This window comes from Mytilus californianus, unplaced genomic scaffold, assembly GCF_021869535.1.
Source record: "Mytilus californianus isolate M0D057914Y unplaced genomic scaffold, xbMytCali1.0.p SCAF_9, whole genome shotgun sequence".
Taxonomy (NCBI): Eukaryota; Metazoa; Mollusca; class Bivalvia; order Mytilida; family Mytilidae; genus Mytilus; species Mytilus californianus.
Genome location: NW_026262745.1, coordinates 3,590,403 through 3,614,368, shown reverse-complemented (window position 1 = coordinate 3,614,368; position 23,966 = coordinate 3,590,403). Strand labels below are relative to the sequence as shown.

At 31.1% G+C, this 23,966-nt stretch overlaps 1 protein-coding gene across 2 annotated transcripts in view; it reads left to right on the top strand.

Annotated features, from left to right (window-relative positions):
• The window catches only part of LOC127714447 (phosphatidylinositol 3,4,5-trisphosphate 3-phosphatase TPTE2-like), a 33,631-nt gene extending 14,794 nt beyond the window's left edge, over positions 1-18,837 (top strand). The window contains exons 7-16 of one of the 2 annotated variants that reach the window (XR_007987737.1): positions 1,534-1,594; positions 2,034-2,115; positions 3,214-3,364; positions 4,733-4,813; positions 6,127-6,232; positions 6,900-7,000; positions 8,703-8,798; positions 10,506-10,579; positions 11,567-14,672; positions 15,347-18,837. Coding sequence is in view for 1 of the 2 variants with exons in the window: in XM_052220507.1 (XP_052076467.1) it covers positions 1,534-1,594; positions 2,034-2,115; positions 3,214-3,364; positions 4,733-4,813; positions 6,127-6,232; positions 6,900-7,000; positions 8,703-8,798; positions 10,506-10,579; positions 11,567-11,678 (864 nt within the window). In the remaining variant the exon portion in view is untranslated. Of the gene's footprint in view, positions 1-1,533; positions 1,595-2,033; positions 2,116-3,213; positions 3,365-4,732; positions 4,814-6,126; positions 6,233-6,899; positions 7,001-8,702; positions 8,799-10,505; positions 10,580-11,566; positions 15,178-15,346 lie in introns of those variants that run through there. The other variant, XM_052220507.1, reaches the window with a different exon arrangement.
• The last annotated feature ends 5,129 nt before the right edge of the window (positions 18,838-23,966 follow it).

The following is a 23,966-nucleotide window of genomic DNA, read 5'->3' as shown; positions in this document are numbered from 1 at the left end:
CAGACTTTGGCAAAACCATGAAATAAAATATCCATGACAATATAATTTACCTCCATCGCCGAATATTGGTATCAATGAAAATTAATTGAATCCACAGTATATCCTTTGTAAAGGCTGAATAAATCTTTTCAATTTCAGTCTGTAAACTATTATACTTAACATACTTTTGTCATATTCTAAAATATGATTGTACAGACCTGTAAAATGGACTGTAGTAGTAACCAAACAAACTTCCTTCACTATATAAAGGGACTGGGACGTTTAAAAAGCATGCATACCTATTGTGTCAAGTTCTTGTTTTAGATATATATGTATATTAACATGGAGGTAATCCACTGAAGAAGCATGTAAAGATTTGTAATGTCTGTTTCAGTGGTTGTATTGATTGACCTTTGCATGTAGATAGTATAATGCAGTTTTACCATGTTCAACAATATTGATCATTACTTTTGAATTTTTCATATAAACTTTAGGAGACAGAATATAATCAGTAACATGAAACTTGAAATCTGTTCTTCTCTTATGATTTGAATTATTCTGGTTTTATTATCTGTTGCATGAGAACAGGCATATATTTGTAATCAAATGACCTCTAGATGTCTGTTTGTTTGTGATATGGGGTTGCTGTCTTATCGATGTTTAACCCAGATCACCTTACATTTGTTTTTGAATGTTTTCAGGAATTTACAGGGTTCTGGTAGAATACAATATCATCACAATTTGTGATCTTATATTTTACTATCTTTATATTTCAAGATTCAAACAAATTCCAAGATACAACACTATGTATTGTCATTTATCAACAGTTAAAAATGATCTTTCAGACACTGAAAAATGTTAAGATGCAATAGAAGCAACCTGACCTGGTACAATAAATGTTTTTACATCAAGTTTGATCACGGTAGAGGCAGCACAGTAAATGTACCCAAGTTAAGAAAATTTACAAAGAGGGTTGTCTCCCTTTATAAATGAAATCCCATGAACAAAATATTTGCATTTGCTTGACAGGCAAGAATCAGCAAACTACAGGACTGTGGGTTAATTTATATCAGTGGAGCCCTATGTTAATTGACATTTATTACTCTTGGTACATTACATAATGTACATGTACTACATGTATTATAAATTTTTTTTTTTTTTTTTTTCAATATAAATCTGACAGATTCAAAGATTAGCAATTCATTTTGCTCTTATTTAGCCATTCTTTTGCTTAATAAATAATTAGTCCCCTACCGACGAAGTCGAGGGAGCTTTAGGTTTGCACTCCGTCCGTCTGTCTGTCTGTTCATCCGTCAGTCCGGCAAATCAGTTTTCCACACTTTTTTTCTTCATGCTTGAAGATATTGATTTGATATTTGGTGTATTGTTTTATTTCAAATTAATTTTTTAAGTAACAAAGAAATGTTATTTTCTGCCTACCAACCCATTCATTCATAAATAAGAATGTATATTGTGAATGCTATTGTTTTGTTTTTATTTAACCTACAATGAAATGCTATGACTTATGAAGTAAAGGATGTTACTTTATTGTAGAAAGTTGGGAAGTTTTTAGACACAAAACATCAAGATCACTACAGAGTGTATGATCTCTGCAGTAAGTATAATATATATTGATAACCATATAAAAATAAGAAGATGTGGTATGAGTGCCAATGAGACAACTCTCCATCCAAGTCACAATTTGTAATGACAATATGTATCCCAAAATTCAAAAATATAGATTCTGATGTCCAACAGACTTTTGTCTTATGAATATCTGAAGAATGTTATTTAGAATATTTATAATACTTTTTGATTTTCGAATTCAGAGTTTTAAAATAGTGGCCTTTTCATACCTTCTTTGTTTGTAGTGTAAAACTAGGAGCATACTAATATATTGTAATGCAAGTCAATGATGAGAATGTCTCATTGTAGGATGGTGTCTTACAATAATTGCTTATTTTACTTATCAGAAAATAGTTATTTATAGAGTATCCTATAATTTAAAAACCTTGTTGTATTTTAGCATAACATTTCAAATGATTTATTTACAGGTGAATTAAACTACAGTGAGAATATATTCCATAAGAGAGTACGCAGAGTCTATATACATGACCACAATGTTCCTTTATTAAGGTTTGTTATTCTACATGTTCACAGGAAAATGTGTATATATATATATATATATATATATATATATATAAACAAGTCTAAATTAAAAACAACGTTCAAACCTATGATTGCGTTGGATAAAAACTGCAATTTTTATACGTGTGCCTGTAACAAATTTCGTTGTAGAGGGGTCTAAATACAGCACAAACAACATTTTCCAAAAGACCAAAAGAGTGAAAAAATATATTTTAACAAAACGCATTTGACTAACAGGTCGAACAACTGATGTTCTTAAACCCTGCTGACTGCCATTGACGATTGCCAAATAAATTGATCACAAGGCATACCAAAATGGATCTCTATATTAATTTAATACCAAGTAGAAAACAATAAACTTGCGGCAAAGATGGTAAACCACAACATGAGGTGCTAAATTTTTTTTACACCATATCCGGATTTCGACAATTAATGTCTCTTCAGTGATGTATATATATAAATGTAGAACAAATCTCAATTTAGTAGGTTTTTACAATGCTTTCTTTTCTTGAATGATTTTGCTTATATAATGTAATGTATTGTAGCTGCAAAAGTTCATTTAGATACAAAGGAAACATTTATTATTGTATAAATATTTTGTCTTCACTTGATAAGAGGATGAAGTTTATGTCTAAAAAAATCTTCCCTAGATTTATTATTGTCCTGACATAATGCTGGTTAAAAGAAGGTGATGTTCACTTTTGTCAGGCATTTCTTTTAAATTGGGCTACAACAGAATATTGTTCTACATTCAACCAAATAGGAAAATACATTGACAGGGCTAGTTGAACCCTGAAATATTGGCTCGATGTGTCAATAAATAATTCTTGGTGTTCAATGTGTGAGACAGAGGTTTAAAGGTACCAAAGCTGCAGATCTTTTAAGCAGACTTAGTTCACAAATTTTATAGTAGGGAGATTAGGGCACTTTTGAACTTGACATATTATATGGAAACTTTTATTGAAGACAATAGTTTGACCTCTAGATGTCTTTTGTTTTCTTGGGTCATTGGTTTGTTGTCTGATTAATGTATAACATATTTCCATTTATTTATAATCCTGAATAACTTATGTAAATCTATTATAGTGACATGACAGAGTTTTGTAAAGATGTTAGAATGTGGTTAGCCGAAGATGAACAAAATGTGATAGCTGTCCATTGTAAAGGGGGCAAAGGTCGCACCGGAACAATGATCTGTACATACCTTATACATACTGAACTATTCCAGGCAGCTGAGGTGAGTAGTCACATGAACTTAGATATACTGATTCATGCAGGCGATGTGAGATGTTACAAGACCTAAGCTCACAGAAACCATATGTACATCAAAACTACTGTTTAACTTGTTTTAAGTTAATTGTTTCAGAAATATTGCAAACAAGAGTATAATAACTTTATTTACTTATTAGATTACTGAGTTGATTGGTTTACGTTTTCTATGTGGCTTTAGTATGTTAAAGAAAATTATTTTTGAATAAATGAGTACTCGAGAATTTTTTTAAGTAGACAGACATTCATGTTTCATAATCTGGAAGTAAAAATGAGAACAGTCATTCATAGCCATTTTTATGACAAAAATCACCTATATCAGTAATACTTTTTCAGCTTAACCCTATTTTCTCAACCTGATAACATTGGATTTCATTTGAGAAAACTTTTTATTGCATTATCTAATGTTACTGTTGGAAAAATTATTAAAAGCTTTTGAAAACCATTTGAAAAACACTTGATTCTTCTAAAAAATCAATATGAAATGTGATATTCTAATAAAGGAGCATAATATTAGCACATTCCTTTTTGTCAACATAAGTTTAAAATTTTTAACAACAATTTTATGGGGAAAGTTTATGAAACCTTCTGTGTAAGCAAATTTTTTCCCAATGTCTACAAATAAAAAATCATTTGTTTAAGTTGTTTCCCTGACTTTATATATATGAACATACTAATTAATTAAATATAATATAAATTTCTCCGGGGAAGTGATAATAAATGGTCATATTATCTTCTGTTGCTCATGAACCATGATTCTATTTTTATCTTATATATAAATTATAAATAATTTATCTTAACAGCCTTTCAGGCATCTTTACTCAATGAAAGAATAGGATTTTGGTGTTTTCAGTCCTTTGATGAAATAAGTAAATCAAATTAATGACTGTTTCAGATCAGGATATTACATACAGAAAAAAACCTTCTACATTATATTCAATTACAATTACCCAATTGTAACACAGCAAATATAAAAAAAGAAGATGTGGTATGATTGCCAATGAGACAACTCTTTACAAGAGACCAAATGACACAGAAATTAACAACCATAGGTCACCTTACGGCCTTCAACAATGAGCAAATCCCAAAGCCTAGAAAAGAAGATTGACAACATTTCTACAGACACCAACCTTAAAATTCTAAGTTTAAAACTGGTGTCATTATAAGGTTCAATTTCATTTATCTTGATACATGTAGTTGAATGAAAAATTACCACTGAGCCTTTGTGGAAAAGTGTTAATTTTTTATAAAATGATTTTTTTTTATTTTAATGGCTTTATTATTTGTATTCATAAATATACATGACTCTATGTTGTGTTTGTTTTTTTTATTTTAGGATAGCCTTAATTATTTTGGTGAGAGACGAACAGACAGAAAAGTTGGGAAGACATTCCAAGGTGTTGAAACTCCTAGTCAGGTAAATAGAAATTTATGAATAAAATTGAGATATGGGTTTATGTTAATGAGACAGTAACCCAATAAAACTAAAACAAAAGACAATAGTATCGTAAGTATTTTGTCATTGTGATTTACTATAAAATACTGTTGTGAGCTTTTCAAACCAGCCATTTCAAACCATACTTTTTCAAACTAAAAAGTTGTTCACCTTTCCAAACCATACATTTCCAACCTAGACAGTTGTTCACATTTCCAAACCATACATTTCCAAACTAAACAGTTGTTCACATTTCCAAACCAGACATTTCCAAAACTTAACAGTTGTTCACATTTCAAACCATACATTTCCAAACTAAACAGTTGTTAACATTTCAAACCATACATTTCCAAACTAAACAGTACTAGTTGTTCATCTTTACAAACCATGCATTTCCAACTAAACAGTACTAGTTGTTCACCTTTGCAAACCATACATTTCCAACCTAGACAGTTGTTCACCTTTCCAAACCAGACATTTCTAAAACTTAACAGTTGTTCACATTTCAAACCAGACATTTCTAAACTAAACAGTTGTTTACATTTCAAACAATACATTTCTAAACTAAACAGTACTAGTTGTTCATCTTTACAAACCATGCATTTCCAAACTAAACAGTTGTTAACATCTTTAAATCATATTGTTGTTAATATTTCTAAAACATGCAACTTTAGTTTTTAAATCCATACAACTGTTAACAAATCAGTACATGTACTAGGAACTTAACATTTTTAAACTTTTCAGTTAAAAACATTTGAAAACCAAGCAGCCCTTAATAATCCAAATACTGCATTGAGCCGTTTAATGATACCATACAGAAGGAAGGGCAGATAATACTGCATCCAAATCTAACTGTTTGTTTTTGCAACTTGCATTTGGCTAATGATAAGCTTCCAAATTCACGGAAAAATCGCTAATGACATTAATTTAAAAGTATTTGCAAAGGAAAATGAACATGATGTACATTTTAGATAGAAATATACTGCGGGGCTTGAAATTGAAGGCAAATGAAGACTTTATTACTTTTTATTATCAATAAATTTGTATATGACAGTAATTTGTTTAGTGTTTTGATGTACGACAGGAATAGCTGCATGAAGATGTTGTGTTAAGAAATAACGGCGACATGATTAATTACAAAAAATGGGAAATTGGATCTCCAGCATAGTTTTTCTATTTCGACCTAAAAAATCAGAAGGAAAAATCAACAATAGATCTTTTCTGTATCGATTGCCATTAAGGATGTAACAGATTTACATAATATAACTGATGTCCCTTATTTAATATCATTTCAGAGTAGATATGTGGGATACTATGAGAAAGTGAAGTATGATCTGAATGAGGAGATGCCTCCTCCTAAATATCTTAAAATAGAATCGGTTAAAATAACATCTATTAAAGGTTTGTTTTATAGACAGTAAAAATTGCAATTCTACCATGTGAGAAAGCTTCTGGCAAACAATATCAGTGGAGTTGTTTTTACAAGATGTCATTGTGTTGTAGTAGTAAAAATAGTTATCAATGTCCAATAACTCCTGTTGGAATCATCCAATCAAAATGAAGATACCTTATTATGAAGAGAATATGATGTCAAACAATCCTACTAATATGACCAAGTATGAACGCTTTTGCAAAAAAGGTCTAAGAATGTTAGGATGTTAGAAACAGACTGACAGACATAGACTAATAATATGTACCTCACAGCAAGAGCGGACATGACAACAGATTCACAAAAATATCAAAACTTAAAGCTTAGATCATAGAATTAAATTTGTGTGTTATAAAAAGTATGATATGCCATAAACTTTTCTATCATAAAAATCAAATTAATAAATAAAAAAGTTCATGATCTATATAGCCTTATATGGCACAGCCACAAGATATGATTGGTTTAATAGTGGTGGTCTTAATTAGAATTGACCAGAGCAAACATTTTTGAAAAGTTGAAAATAAAAAATCTTTAAACATGAAAGATATTTACCGGTATACAGAACACAAATATATTAAGCACATTATTATCTGAAGGAGAGAAGATTAACTTTAGTGTGTATAAAATTGACAATTCCAGGTGTAGGCAATGGTGATGGTTCAGATTTAGCTATGCAGATATTTTTAGGTTACTCTCCTGAGTATTCACAAATTGACTTCAAACAGCAGTCAGATTGCAAGGTACCTTATAATAGTTATTGATTATTAATATATCTATATTACTATTTATAATACATCTTTTGATCTGTATCAGAAAAATTAAATCATGCATGATGTTAAATTAAAATTAGTACAACTTACACTAGATAAATTATAATGGTTGTTGAGAAATGTCCTGACATCAGAAAGACTTATTTACAGGTCAATACTATTAGGACAGACATTTATGTAAACAATTTAGAATGAACTATTTGAATGATGGTTATTCCATGAACAGCGGCATACATTACATGCATTTTTGGGATGATTGATGTTCATGAATTATGGAGATACATTACTGTGTACAGACTGTCGATAAGATTACTCACAAGGTAACAGTCCACAGAAAGACATGTCATCACACTCAATTACAATATCCTGACTGGATTCAACCCACCCAGTCTTGATAGAATAGCAACAAACACAAATGTTGTCCCATAATTACCTCCATTGATCAAGGCAAGCATGCTACCATGAGACAACTAAGTTGTTCAGAATGATTTGAAACTATGCTGTGGATTTATTTATTTTTGTGGGATACTGATTTACATGTATTTTGTGGGTTTAGGTAAATTATGAATTTATAACAATGTTCAACAAAGTACAAATTTTCTATAGGCTTGTATGCAGACTTTGGCAAAACCTTTAAAATCGAATATTCATGAAAATACAATTTTTCATCAATCCACAAAATTTGATATCCATGAAAAATAAATAATCTCAAGTAGCTGAAAAGTAAATGACAATTACTGAAGAAATATTTTATTACCTCTTATATCTTATGTCCAATACAGAAGGTTGTAAGTTTAGTCCTAATTATTCTAACGCAACACTGTTTGTTACATTTAGTTTGATTGAATAACAGCAAAAGTCATCACATTTCCACAATTGATCGTCTGAAATTGTGTACACATGTGCAGACATTGAGTGACTGTTTTTAAATGTATGATTTAGCTGTCTTTTCTTTTAGCTGCTTTAGAATGGAGATAACAGTATTTTATTTGAAGATTTAAGGGCATTAATTTTTGTTAGTTGTTTGCAAATATCCAAATACAGGCTCGCTAATGCCTCTTTAGTAAACTCAATTTATAATGTATCAAATTGCCAATCGATGCCCACTTATCATAAAATAAAATACTGTTATCTTCTTAACCTAAAGATTTCTAGACTTTCTATATTAAAGAATTTAGGCAAAGACTAGTTTGATTCAGCACTGTTTCTTTATAGGGCAACCTTTCTTTTTGTGAGTTGGAACTACATGACCTTGTTTATGTACCTTGTGATCTAGCATGTTAACAATGTTGTTGTTGTGTCAGTCTAGCATAAAAAGTAGGGTATATTCAAATGACAATTGCATGTTTTGTTCTTGAGATGTTTTGTAATATTTGCTGCTGGATGATAAATTTAAATCAATCACTAAATCAATCAAAGGTCTATGGAAATGGGAATCCTTGACTTCACAATCTTTCCCCTTGGAGATGAATTATAGTTTTTTAGTAGCTAGACCATACATGGCACAACCATACAGTGTTTGAGCAGCCTTTCCAAATTACACAATGATAAATTCAGAATGAAAGAATATTTAATCTTTTAAATAATGCATGTTTTGTTCTTTTTACTTATTTCAAGAAAATATATTTTTGATGTTCAGATTTAGTCATTATTATACAATTATTGATCCTAGGTTGAGCACAATAAAGAAGAAGATTATATATTGGTGACATTCAATGACAAACCAGTGGTCACAAATGACGTCAAGATCAGATTTGTATCGAAAGCTGTAAGTAAATATAATTGTACTAGATGAATGGTAACAGTTACAGTAAACCTGTCTAGTGGTCTCAAAAGATGTCAAGAACCTTTTGTATCAAAAATATTAAGGATACAGTTTATTTTCTATAGGACACCATGCTGGACTTGCACTACACTGTATACTACTTCCTTGTTTAATGAAACAGGAAATCTGGGACAAAAAACTAATTTGGCATATGATTTCAAAAGTTCACATTATAATAAACTTGTACTAAGTTTCAAGTTAATTTGACGACAACTTCATAGCAAACTTCTTTAAACTAAAACTTTAACCTGATGCAGGACACACACATAAGACATGTAAGACTTGTATAAGAAGGTGTATAGAAAAATCATGTTATTAGGAGAAACAGTCATCGAAACAATTGCTATTGATAAGCTTTGATTATTGTTTATTTTGTACAACAATTTTGAGTCTTTTCTACACAATTTAATATTGATACTGCTTCCTGCAACACTTTCCTGCACAATTGCCACAAAAATAGAGATTTTTCGTCCAGTTTTCATTGTAGATTTTAGCCCTGAGTGTAAGTCCATGAAACAAGGATTGCTACATGCATATTGTTAGATAATAGGTAGAGGCTTGATTATGAAAAGTCAAGAGGATAAAAAAAAACTTATATCTGCTGACCCTTAAATTTTCAGTAAGGATACCCTGACACACTCATTTTATGTCTAATTGTTAAAAGCAACATTAGAATATAAAACTTCTGAAGTGATTTCGAATAAAATGGATACTTTATATCTTGCCTTGATGGAGTCAAAAAGTGAGACTTAAGTATGCTGTTTCGGACGGCGGAGGTGTCAACAATATATTAGTTTTTGATTAGGTCAGTTTATGGGGAACCACTAGTGGTAGGTCAATGATATTTGGTATGCAGTTGTATTAGCATTGGAACATTTTCATGGAGATTATTTGGCCCTCCATCCCTTCAGTCATGTTCTATTGACTTTGAAACTTTTAATTACTTTACATGTATTAGTTTGTGATTAGGTCAGTTTATGGGGAACCACTAGTGGTAGGTCAATGATATTCAGTATGCAGTTGTATTGGCATTTGCAAGTCTTTTTCCCTTGGAGATTATATTGGCCTATCCCCTCATCATGGTTCAATGACTTTGAAACTTTTACATTGTTTACAAGTTAAAGTTTGTGTTTTGGTTATTGTAAAGGGCACCACTTATGATAAGTCAATTGTATTTTATAAGCATTGGCTATGGCTTTTCTTATTTCCATGGAGGTTATTTGCTCCTGCACATTAATTCATGGTTCATTGACTTTGAATGTTTTGCATAGTTTACATGTTTAAATATTTGCATTATACTACCAAAATTACAAAAAGGCCAGCGACTCTTTTCACAAAAAATCTTACGATTAAAATTGATCGTAAGTTATACTAAATGTGTATGACTTACGAGCATTTTTACTCTTAAGATTTTTTGTGAAAAGAGTCGCAGACATTTTATCATTAGTTTTTTATTAAATGAACTAATTGGTTAGTGGTTCTTCTTTCCTCAAAAATTCCAGTGATGCTGCATTGTTTTAAAATAGAATTGTAATGTAAAGACGGTATAAATGTTCAAATGTTAGTGATTTAACTTATATCTGAGACACCAAGAATTCTCTATCTGTATCATTGTTTCTATTGATTGACATGTGTTACTTTACTTTACAGAGAAATATACCAAAGGTTTATGATAACTGTGCATTTTATTTCTGGTTCTACACTGCATTTATTGAAGACAACAGGTAATAAATACTGTCTTTTTGAATTGATTACATAATCCTTGCTTTCACATTATAATTCAACCAGATATCATTTAAAATGTTCCAAATATAAGAAATTCCAAATCCATCAAAATTTGCTTGACAAATCTCAACCATTTAAAATCAATGTTTTTGGTACAATAATCTATATATGATAGATGAATACTTTGGCTGTTTTCCCATGATTAGTTTAGACCAGTAGGATATCATTTTTAATTTTACATCAATATAAACTGGATATGTCCTATCTCACCATATATCATACAGTTGGGAGTGGATGATTTCAGATTCAGGTGCAACTTACAAAATTTTAGATGAACCTTTTCAATGATATATCATAGTTACTGAATCCCCATATTTCTGATCCATATAACAGAACAGGTGTGACTATTCTATCAAAAAGATCTTTAAAATAGCTTTGAAATTTTTCCCCTTTTAAATAAATCATACATTTTGTCCCTTTTTCAACCTGTGATTTAAGTGCCTTTTTATAATTTCCTGTTTTGTCAATAAAATACCATTTTAGCTAAACTCTTAAATGATTTCTATTTCTTCATTATCAAAAGTGAAGTGTAAATTATCTGGTAATCTTCCTAATGAATAACATAATGTTTTTGTTTTCGATACATTTAACTTTTAATTGCCATTTTTTACAGTATTCATGAAAAATATCAAACTTACTGTCTTTGAAGATCTTGTGGTATTTCAGACATTAAAACAGTATCATCTGCTAAAATAATAGTAAAAAGATATTTAGAAAGACATTAAGTGCAAGTTCTATTTCTTCTGTAACTGTTAAAAGGTTTCTTTATAGTCATTGCCTGTATTTACACTTTCAGAGTTTGACAGGTATATGATAATTAGTCATCTTATAAAACTTTGTAGTGCTGAATCTGGTTTTCTGCATTATTATTATTAGAAATATGTAATTTTCTTAATGACTTTTTCTCATATTTGTATTTATTGTAGATTATTCCTAACCAGGGATGAGATAGATAACCCTCACAAGAAGAAGGCACAGAAAGTGTTCCGAGAGACATTTAGTATTGAGATGTTGTTTAGTGATGCTGATGGTTCATAGCCTAACTGATCAAAGTGGTATGATTGGGAACGACAGTGTCCTGGTGCTTACAGATCAAGTTTTTTAGATTTATATATAATAGAATTATGTAATCTTATGAAAAACATGATTAAAATTTAATTGAAATCATTTCATTTATATTTTATTTGATAGATTATTACTTACATTTTTTAGACATAGGTTGATCACATGGATTTTTATTGCTTATTGCTTCATAACACAATTTTACTGAAATTTTAAACGCAAACTGTTTTGATGCCAAAAATGTACTAAATATTTTACTGCTTACAATATATTTTCAATCTTATGCATTGTTACAATGAGATGATGATTTCTTATGCTCTGATATGTACAAAAGGTACAAGTAATCCAACAAAATATCTTTTATATCAGGATCATTTTTCATTAATGAATGGTGTTGATATATCTTTCTTTATTATGAAAGTTAAATAAATAAATAAAACAATGAGGCAGACTTACCATTTTTCCACCCCTGTCATTGAAAGAGTGTGTGAATTGTATTTATATTCCAAATATATAGCACCAACGTTAAACTTAAAAGAAAAAAAATGGTTTGGTTCCAAATGACTCATGAAGTTTGTTCAACAAAATGTTATTGGATGTAAGGCATAATTAAGTTGTATAGAACTTATAAAACAGCAGAATTGATACTAATAAATTAGTGTCTGATTGGGAATAAGTTGTTTAAAGGTTGGTGATAAATGTATCTTAAAAATGTATGGAATAAGTGATATGAGAAAGTACCACATTCAGACATAGTTACTACACATTCCCACCTATGCAATAATTAAAGGGCATTTTGTATGAATTTTGTATAAACAATTTTTTATAGTCTGGACAAATACTTTAGATATAATGTATATTTTAATATTATCAGTTGCTCAGTAGCTAGAAATATTATTCTCGTATTATTTTTGTAATTGCTTCTTATTGGTTGTATTTTAAAGAAAAAAATAATTAAATGGCTTTGAAAGAACTTTAATGATTAACTTAGTTCAAAGACATTGTTTGTTGCCAAATGTGATTATGAATATACTTGTATTAATTTTTGGCTGATAAGCTTAGTTTTAAGAAAATTTAGTTTCCTGTTTTCTATCGTGCTATATATAGAATAACCATACATTGTCTCGAATTATAAATTTTATTTGTACAAGGCTTAGAAACAGGTAGAAAGCGAGGCTTTGCCAAGCATTTCTATCCTGTTGTGAGCAGAGTACAAATACAATTTATATTTCTAGACAATGCTTTATATACTGCAACTCCTACAACTGTTCCAAATGAAATATTTATGGTAAAAAACATCATTTTTGAATTTGGAGCGAACGATGTAAAAATTCTGCGAACCTGTACTTCTAATGACGTCATAAATAATAATTCTACGGAAACGCATTGTCAACGTCATAAACAATGCGATATGCGGTCAGTGACTGTATAACACAAATGATTATACGGTCAATGCAATTTGACTGCAAATAACACAGCTGCAGTATACAGTTGGCTATTGAGATGTGTACAGTACACTTGTCAACATCAAACCAATTAAAAACTTTAGAAGACAAGAAAATATTTTAACCCTTTTAACATTATTTTATTTTCATATTCTTCAAGAAAAAATAATTTGTTATGACTATTGGTGTGTTTGTGATGGGGATGGGGGTAGGTTGAGGATATTGATACAATGTAGATTTACTCTGAAAAGTTGAGGATATTTATACAATGTAGACTTACTCTGAAAAGTTGAGGATATTTATACAATGTAGATTTACTCTGAAAAGTTGAGGATATTTATACAATGTAGACTTACTCTGAAAAGTTGAGGATATTTATACAATGTAGATTTACTCTGAAAAGTTGAGGATATTTATACAATGTAGACTTACTCTGAAAAGTTGAGGATATTTATACAATGTAGATTTACTCTGAAAAGTTGAGGATATTTATACAATGTAGATTTACTCTGAAAAGTTGAGGATATTTATACAATGTAGACTTACTCTGAAAAGTTGAGGATATTTATACAATGTAGACTTACTCTGAAAAGTTGAGGATATTTATACAATGTAGACTTACTCTGAAAAGTTGAGGATATTTATACAATGTAGATTTACTCTGAAAAGTTGAGGATATTTATACAATGTAGATTTACTCTGAAAAGTTGAGAATAAGATGGGGTTTTGATCACCTTCCCTTTTCAACCAAAAAATGGAAAAATCATTTTTGAAACAAAACATATACATATACCATGTATTGGGTTTTAAATTTCCAACATTGCTTATTTCAAACCAATCTACACCTTTCCTCTATGTGTTTTCTCCATTTCTCTGCAAATTGTATGTAAAGTGTTCATTTGATTTAGTAATTTCTCTAATTTACATATTGGTCAAGACAATAGTTATAATACCCATACAAAGAAGTTATATAATGTTATTGGCCTAACTGTAAGTCTGTTTTTCCGTCAGTTTGTCTGTCTGTTCGTCCGTCAGTTTGTCTGTCTGTTCTTCTGTCAGTTTGTCTGTCTGTTCGTCCATAATGACTTTGTTAACCCATTTTATTTTGTCTTTGCTGCATTACAGATATTGAAAGATTTAGTTATGGACCTAGGCTGAACATTCAAAACTTTTTTAACGATTTTATTTTGAACTTGGATGTGGGTATGTACTAGAAATTGTCTGTCTATCCCCTGGTTTTGTTTGACCCATATTGCTCAATAGTTTACTGTGTAATGTTAAGTGGCATGTTGTATGTGCTTGTCTATTTTAGCCGTTGTGTTGTCTTTCTTCCATTAATTATTGTTTATTGAAAGTTCACCTGGTGCTCTAGGTTAGTCCTATAATAAAATTAACTTACCTTCCCTCTCCCCTTGAAACACAAATAAACAACAATTTTTACCTGAAACATATGCAATATACCTTTAATCATTGTTTTTTTTTTTCAACATATAAATGTTTTGTATAGAACAAGGTTGTAAAATAGGTTGTATGATATAACTTTTATAATTTTTCTAGTCAGGAAAAGTGCCTTGTTGTTTGTTAATATTTTTACTAGTTTATAAATATTGTATACTGATGTATAATGTATTTTTATATGTATCACACAACAAAAAGAATAGACGAAATAGGAACAGAACAAAAAAGTTTTTTTTTTTTTTACATATACAGACAAATATACACTTCAGTCATTCGGCATGAAGTTCTTATGCAATCTTGAATGATGACATATCATGTATTGCCTAACCTGACACAACGTCCATATGTTGCTACGCATTGAACAACGTGGGCGTGGCAAAGCTTCTCAAACTCCAAATATTCGGCAATGACGTTTAACGGATTTCGTCCTAGTAAAATTTGATAAACATCCTCATCATCATATTCACTTAGTTCGCAATACAGTTGTAGTGAAAAATTCTCAATAATCATATTCCACCACAATTCACGCAGCTCTGTAGTACAAATGCAGGAACAACATGCATGTACATAGACATCATCAAAGTAGTTTTTGCATGTGACGACGCACTTATTTCCTGATGAATTTGGTATATCGGTTAACAGTTTTGTAATAAAAAAGGAATTTCGTATTTCTGCAAATGATTGTGCTTTTTTCCAGAAGTTGGTCATAGAAACTGTCTTAAATGTTTTGTATAGAACAAGGTTGTATAATATAACTTTTATAATTTTTCTAGTCAGGAAAAGTGCCTTGTTGTTTGTTAATATTTTTACTAGTTTATAAATATTGTATACTGATGTATAATGTATTTTTATATGTTATAAAGATGTCTTTTATTCTGGAAATATTTTGCTACTCTTTTAATAAGTAATCTCTCTCTTTACCGTAGAAAGGCTTGTATAGTCCGCGGTTTTATTTTCCAAAATTGGACCTTCCAGATGGGGTGCGGACTATAGAGTACAATAAGCAAGAAATAAGAGAAAAATTTCAATTTCGCGGGCGAGGTGGTTTGTTTACGTTCCGCCATCTTTGTTATTTATATTGTAGAGGGCGCTCTTATCATTTTTCAAACTAATAATTTTAACTCATCCATATTAATAAGTTATTTCTATTCAATATCAAATAGATAAATATAAAAACTAAACCTTTCATTACAAATTTCTCGTTTCTTTTCAATGCATTGGTTATAGTAAACTGGTATCTGCTTGATTGAAACGATACAAACATAGTGAAAAAGACAACCGTAAACCAGCTTAGAATTTGTAAACTACAAAACGTAATCGGTTATTGTTCGTTCCGTTTTGGTGTTTCATACTGACTAATATGGTTTGTATTAGCTTAAGACCCTTCAAACATTAATGTGATAGATATATTAAAGACTGTTTTACAAAAGGATGGAACTGTTTTACTTTCAAAGTCGTATTATAGTGATATCTGTTATGTACGGATTTCGACTCTCACCTGTTAGTTTCTTCTTTTACACGTGCTTTTTAAACTTCCTGTTTAAACATACACAAGTTTCTAAATTGTTTTTTAAGTGAATTAAACTTAATTTAACAATCATGAAGCGTTCTAGAATCATTTACAAGCAGTGTCGGCTTCTGTTTGAAGATGGAAAACAGGTTTTCTAAGAAAATACCACAAACGACCGCACAGGATTTGAAATTACCGGAGTTTCATTAGACCTTTTCTAACAGTTACAAAAAGTTTTTTTACCTAAAATTTCGTGGGGAGAAGGGGGTGCGGACTATGTACCAGTGCGAACTATACAAGCCTTTCTATGGTATATATAAAAAACTCCACAATTGAATATAATAAAATCAATTTATTATTTGGCTGCAAGTTTTGGTGAATTTTGTGATAAAACAAAATAACTATTTCGATATAAAAAAAAATACTTCTTTTATGTTGATAACTTGTTTAATATCAAACCGCAAATTAAAAACAACACTGATTTTTCTACAAACCATGAAAAGGTGGAAATTGAAGTTATGAATAAAAGTGTTGCACAGAATCACTGAAAGTAAAAGTACTCCATATTTTTAGTGAACAGCATATACATTATTGGTTTGTATATTTGGAAAAACAAACCCAGTTTTATTTTGGTCCTATCTGTAATATCTATCAAAACAAACCAGTCTTTTTTTAATATAAACTTGTTTATCAGAGAATTAACCAGAACGTGGCATGTTAATGATATGTTTTCCATTCCATTGTCAAAGAATATATAATTTCAAATTGAAACTGAATGATTAATTCAAATAACTGTCATCAAATACTAAATACTGTATTTTGAAAATTTTGGCAAGAAAAACTTAAGCCTCGAACCAACACAGCACAAATTTCACGGTACCCAGTAAAAATATTAAAAGAGTTAATCTGCACTTTTTAAGACAGTTTTTGTTTGAAATACTTATTATTTACAAGACATTTTTACCATAGTTTTTTTCTATATTGCTCTAGTGTCCAGATTAAACTTATAATTATAATAATAATATTGTTTTGGATGAACTTTTCAATAGGTTCTTCTGTATATACAGGAATTTTGGTTTTAGATTCAGATGATATTTTATGTTGCAGTTAACTGTAAATTTTAGTCATGATCTTGACCTTAATTTCATGCTCCAGTGGATATGTAGATTTTTTTAGGATTAGTTCATTTCCACAGTTGCTATGTGTGACAGGTCAACAATATTTTTTTTGTATGTGATACTGACATTCTATATGACATAAAGGTGATATTTTGACCTGTATGTAAAACCTTTTCTCTAATTCTTAACCGATTTATCCTTTTTCTGACCTGTTGATTATTTTTATTTAATCAACGTGTGGTTTGATTGATATCAGTTTTTCATTTGTCAAAATTCAATTATGACATCAACTCGTCTTGCTTTCCTCTGAATTTCTAATTGTGACATCACGAAAAAAGGTGACCATACCTGGTGATGTAACATAGAAAGAACACATCTTTTTGCAGATCATTGGAAAAGAAGGATTAAGTTTGTCTGCATATCGCCTAAAAATCATTAGAGAAACAGATTCTACCATCAAATCTCATGCAATACGATATATCTCCACTCTCGACAGTTAAATTTTAAATATTTAAAATGCTCGGCAAGCCTTGTGTTTTGAATTTGAAAATTTAACTGTTTCTAGTGGATAAATGTCGTATCACACTCGATGCAGTGGTAGAATCTATATTTAACATTCACAATGTTTTTACAATATTTATACTGTTTCCAGTTATTTTTATGAATAAGCAAAACAATTTAGTGTGTTAACCTTGTCACATTCTTGCTTTATAAATCGTTTCTACCGGTATATTTATTTGTCTCTGTTCGTGTTTTGGATTGTTTAGTTGTGATGATAATTAATTCTGATGAAATTCAGAGATTCATAATTGAAAATTGTCATTGTCTATAAATAATGCTCAATAAATATTTATATGTGATAAAATGACATAAAAGGGTACATTTTATTTTTTCTTTAATGTAATTGTAAAAAGGTCTGAAAATAATAAAAGATATTATTTTAAGGAACAACGATTTGTACGATGTGAAGACTTATAAATTTGCATCTTTATTCTTATTTTAAATAATGCTCAGTCACTTAGGGTATGTTTAAAGAATGTTTATCAGATGAACCCTGACCTACTTGTAAGATTGCTGCCCCAAGTATTGATTTTATATAATGATTTAACAATTTTTGCCAGTGCTGGATTTTGAAAATTTTATCTACATTCAATTTTCAATGCATTATTTCTTTGTATAAAAATATATTATGTTCAAGGTTCTCAAATTTTATGATCATATCTTATATATTCATTCCACTGGTTGTTGAATGTGGTTTTGTAATTTATATGTAGTGACTTCATTATATTTAATAACATATATTGATGATATAACCTGTTATAACCTTGTTATATTCATAAAAACATTGCATGGAGATTCGTTATTCTCAACACTGGCCATAGGTACCAGGCGAGTGATACCTGTGCTTTTGAACCTCTAGTTACAAAATGTTTTAATTATTATTAAAGTCTACCTCAATCACAGTGATTCTGGAATGGTTGTGATATTTTATTTTTTTAAGTGAAGGTTTGTTTTAGTGTACAAATTTTATGTAATTTTCTTACCTATTTTAGTTTTATTATTATATTTATAAATATATTCCTGACTTTTAATACGATATAAATAACCAAAGTCTGCTTGATGTCTTTTTTCTTATTGGGTCCAACAGATAATAGGATTTTGGGATTGTATCAGTAGTATTGGAGACATGTTTATAATTTGAAACACACAATAAAATATACTTTTGAATGGGGAATTCTACAGCTTGCTAAGCAGTATGGATTTTGCTCATTGTTGAAGGCCATACTTGTTGTATAAAACCACTAATTCAGGCTTGGTCACAAAGAACATACCAGAAAGTAGTACATATTTCAAGCAAAATAGTTCCTATGCATAGCTGCAACTTTGTCAAATAGTAAAACATTTGGGTAATTTTGGCATTAAATGAAAGCTTAAGGACTTGTGATCACTGTAGAACCCTTGTCAAAAGTTTCTCATGAATAATAAGATAAATATATGAAATTTTGTTAGGAGGGCATATTTGCCCTGTTGCTCAGATCAGAAGTACCTGTTTTTTTTACTACACAGTTTCCGGGAACCAGTACACTTTAAAATGTGATGAAAGGAATGTTGAATTTTTCAGCACAAGACAGGATAAGGTATAGTTTTGCTATGAAATTACTGCCACTTTATAAATGCTTGAAATTGCATAATATAACATAGAAAGCAATGGGGCCTTGGATTAGTGGTTTTATTCCTTATAATTGTCATTTGGTCTCTGGTGGATAGTTTTCTGATTGGCAATCATACCATATCTTCTTATTTGTATATTCAAACTAATTTTTATACATCCTCAAAAAGTTTGCGTTCGTAGATTGCTATCATGTTGTCGGAGGCAACGGCAGAGTCCGAAGACACATTTGGTTTCCAGACAATAACTTTAGTTTAAGTGAATGGATCTCTATGAAATTTTACCAGAAGGTTCAATACCACAAAAGGAAGGTGGGGATTGATTTTGGGGGTTATGGTACCAACAGTATAGGACAAAGGGGCTAAAAACAAGCATTTTTTGTAGTTTCCAGACAATAACTTGTGTGTAAGTGTATGGATCTCTCTGAAATTGTACCAAAAGGTTCCGGGAAGGCTTGGATTGAGTTTGGGGTTAATTGCCCCAAACGTTCAGGAATTAGGGGCAAAAAAGGGGCCAAAAACAAGCAATTTTCTAGTTTCCAGACAATAACTTGTGTTCTCTATGAAATTGTACTACAAGGTTCCATACCACAAAGGGAAGGCTGGGATTGGGTTTGGGGGTAATTGCCCCTAATGTTTAGAAATAAGGGGGGAAAAAAGGGCCAAAAACAAGAATTTTTCTAGTTTCCAGACAATAACTTGTGTTTAAGTTTTTGGAACTCTCTGAAATTGTACATGTTTCCTGAATTTCAAAACAAAACAACAACCGTCGTCACCGCCGAAATCTGAAGAATAAACAGCCTAACAAAGACTTGGTCAAGATAGTGGCCTGATATAGTACTGGTGCAAAATGTGGTGAAGTCTATCCATTCAAAGAGGTAGGGTCAATTTTCTCTTAGATTTATTTCAGACCAGAGCCTTCAACCATAAGTCTTCCAAACTTAACTTAAATTTACAATGACAGCTGCCAGAAGTTCATAACTAGAAGTATGCAAGCTTTGATATAGGTTAAGGCCTATGTTTTTTCATCAGTTGGGGATCTGTATTGCTTTGAAAGTTGAATATTGAATCATGGGTAGAACTATAACATCTTTTCAATAAATAAGTGTGAAACTTTCGAATAAATTATATCCAATCTGTTTTGCAGATTAACATTCTACACGGAAAAATATTATCACTATTATTTTTTAATACACAATAAATATTCTTTATGATCTTCAAGTTGACATTGACATGCCAAGAATTTATACTATTAAAATGTTCGTCCACGCTTATTAATCATGCGGTAAAATTCATGTAACAGCTCTAGAATTTTGTTCTTCTAATTATAGAACGTTTCCACTGAACACTGAAGAGGATATTGTGATCACCCAAACTCTCTAGAATGTTGCATACTTTTATAGTAATGGACTTCTTCAGTTGCATATATGTGTAATTTGAGGCTCTGACAACATTTGGGTTATTAATGAACATGATATGAAATTTTAAAGGCATAATGAGCGATGATTTAAAACTGCATTTGTTCAAGGATTTGTTGTAGATTTTGGCAAATTCTTTGTAATTATCACGAAAAGGAATTCGTACATGGGACATTCTTAACCAAAATCGACATTTTATAGGGAGTTATCTTTTTCTTTGTGTTTTAGATACACGACAATTCACAAGTGGATGTAGCCTTGGGTCCTAGCTCAGCGGCTAAACTGCATGAGTGGATGTCCTTCAATGCAGCATTTCCACAAAACCATGTAAAAACTTCCGATTTTGTTTGAAAAGATGCCTTCAACATTGAACAACAATGTATTGCGCTGAATGACAATTTTATTTTTTGCAAATTAGTGAAACTATTATAAAATCTGAACTGTGTTTTATTTAGACGTCTATATTAAAATTTCAGTTAGCATTAACAACATTTAGATTTTAATCATACTTGGGAAAGAAATTTCGTGAAAAATTGGCCCTACTGGCTCAGTTATGAGGGGGCGGACAGGGTAAAGGGAGACAGGGAGAGAGGGGCGGGAGAAAGGAGGGAAGGGGCAGGAGAAAGGAGAAAAGAGAGACAAAAATGTCTTTAAAAATAATAACAGTGAGCTGGAAAACGTTATTAAATTAGTTTATAAAAAGCTCCAAGACAGTGCTAATAAATGTCATAGTAATGAAAACGACCTCATAAATAGTCGAAAATGTGACGACAATCATCCAAAGATATTGAATGAACCAGTAGATATATGTGTATCAGACGATTCATCTGTACTGTACGTAGCTGATAAAAAAGGAATCGTCTATTCTATTCGACTGCATTATCCTGCAGAGGTCAAACTCGTAGTTAAGGGTCTCTGTACACCAGTTTCGGTCTTGGATTTGCACGGAGTTCTTCTAGTTTGTGAAAGTGGAAAACACAGAATCGTATACAAAGATCATAAAAAGGTTCTTAAAATCTACGTATCAAAATCAACAAAACAAACTCTATACCTTGACCTATAATGGTTTACTTTTATAAATTGTTACTTGGATGAAGAGTTGTCTCATTGGCACTGATACCACATCTTCCTATATCTATCTTGTGTGAATTATCAACTCAGTAGTCAATACTTCGGTACTGATGTGATTTATAACAAACCTTTCTACAACTGTCAGTTGATAAATTTTGAAATTTTAAGAAACTAAGGTTTCAACTCCTTAAAGCAAAGTTGACCTTAGATAAATTTGACTATTTTTTAGGTCCTTTTTGGTCATATAGCTGTTCAACTGTTTAGGTTATTATACATTCTTGGCTTTCAAATATTCGGCTTTGAGCGTTCCTGATGAAGGTAAATCCAGAAAAGCGCTTCGGACGCATGAAATTTATAACTTCATTTTCTGTGCATTGTGAAATACTGGGGAGTGGTCATAGTGACGACATCAAACGATCTATCTCTGAACTTAAAGATATTGAAAAGTATTTAGAACAATGTTCAGCAGAAGCCAAATACTTGCTTAGTCTTAGAATAAATTGCTTACAAGGGCCCCATGGAATGCCAGCCAGTAAAACAATCAAATCAATTCAGATGCTACGAGAAATGTTGCAGTCCCTATTGGAATAACTGTCTGGTATCGATTCGGATTACTTGAGAAGAGTTGATCTTAATTCAGTGCTTGCTTTGGTAAATGAGCAATTACATAGCATGTTGAGACTACAGACAGAGACTTCGTCAGTTCTTAACTGCGCTAGGGATTTCGTAAGAGGTATCATTGAATGTATTAAGAAAGCTTCACTCTGTGGTTTCCACTATTTTACGTCAAAGAAAAAATCTGGATATGAGGTACCAAAGCAATATTCATCTATTGAATACTTTCCACAGTTTAAACGTGAAAAACCTCCTGCTTTTACAACCGAAAACATGAACATTATGTTAGAGTGCAGAGTGAAATATTTGAAAGGCGTTCGACAGCGTAGTTTTCGGTCAGACACAACAAAATTCAATGCTGGGACTCTCCCAATGAACATGTATCAAAACAACATTCCACCAAAATTTTCTCCAATCGAGTTGCTTGTTTCTGATGTTCATAAAAAATTCCAAACTAGAAAGGAAGAACCTACGAGACCAACAAACCAAGAACGACAGTCGGATGATGACCAGGTTGGAGACGTTGTTTATGAAGAAAATGATGTGTAGGCCTTCATGATGGATGCTCAGTTGTGTATATAGAAAAGCCACAGCTCGTGTCTTTGACACGTCAACATTTTGCAAAGTTAGGTTGTAGAAAAAAGAAAGCGGGCTTGATTTTCACAAAGACACAGTGAGAGACATACCAGTTGACACCGTTTTTAAGTTATTGCACCACCTTTGTTTTTTCTTGATGTTTACACTTAAGACATTTACCAAAGACTTACAAATTCAATGCAAACATACAGCTTAACAGTAAGTGAAAAAGTTATTGAGGTTCTTGAAGCAGAAGAAACAATACTTCTATCTTGTGAAAAGACAAGAGGGGGACGAGCAATAAAAAAACCAAGACATTTGATCGATTTCTTTTAAAATATGCTTCCTTTACATTAGTTTTTCATGTTTGAGGGCGGGAGACAAGAGAAAGAGGGCGGGAGAAAGGTTCCCCCTGTCCGCCCCCTCTGTTATAATGAATTGTGAATTTGTAGTTAAGTAAAAAATAGACAGCTATGTGTCGAGCTATAATAGGGTGACAAGGATTACCAGTTATCCTGCCGAGGCTCGGTGGTTTTCTCTGTGTACTACTGTTTCGTCCACCAATACACACTAGCCGCCGTGATAAAGAGTTAAGGTAGTGTTAAACACAAACAATCAATCAATTTAGATTAGAAAGATAACTTTTTAAATTTTCTGGGATGGAATATTCGTGATCTGCTTATGTTTTGATTTCAATGAAAATATTTTATCTAAGCCCTTCTTATATAAAATATAATAACATCAATAAAATTGAAAATTGAAATGGGGAATATGTCAAAGAGACAACAACCCGACCAAAGAGTAGAAAACAGCCCAAGGTCACCAATGGGTCTTCAACACAGAGAGAAATCCCGCACCCGGAGGCGGGCTTCAGCTAGCCCCTG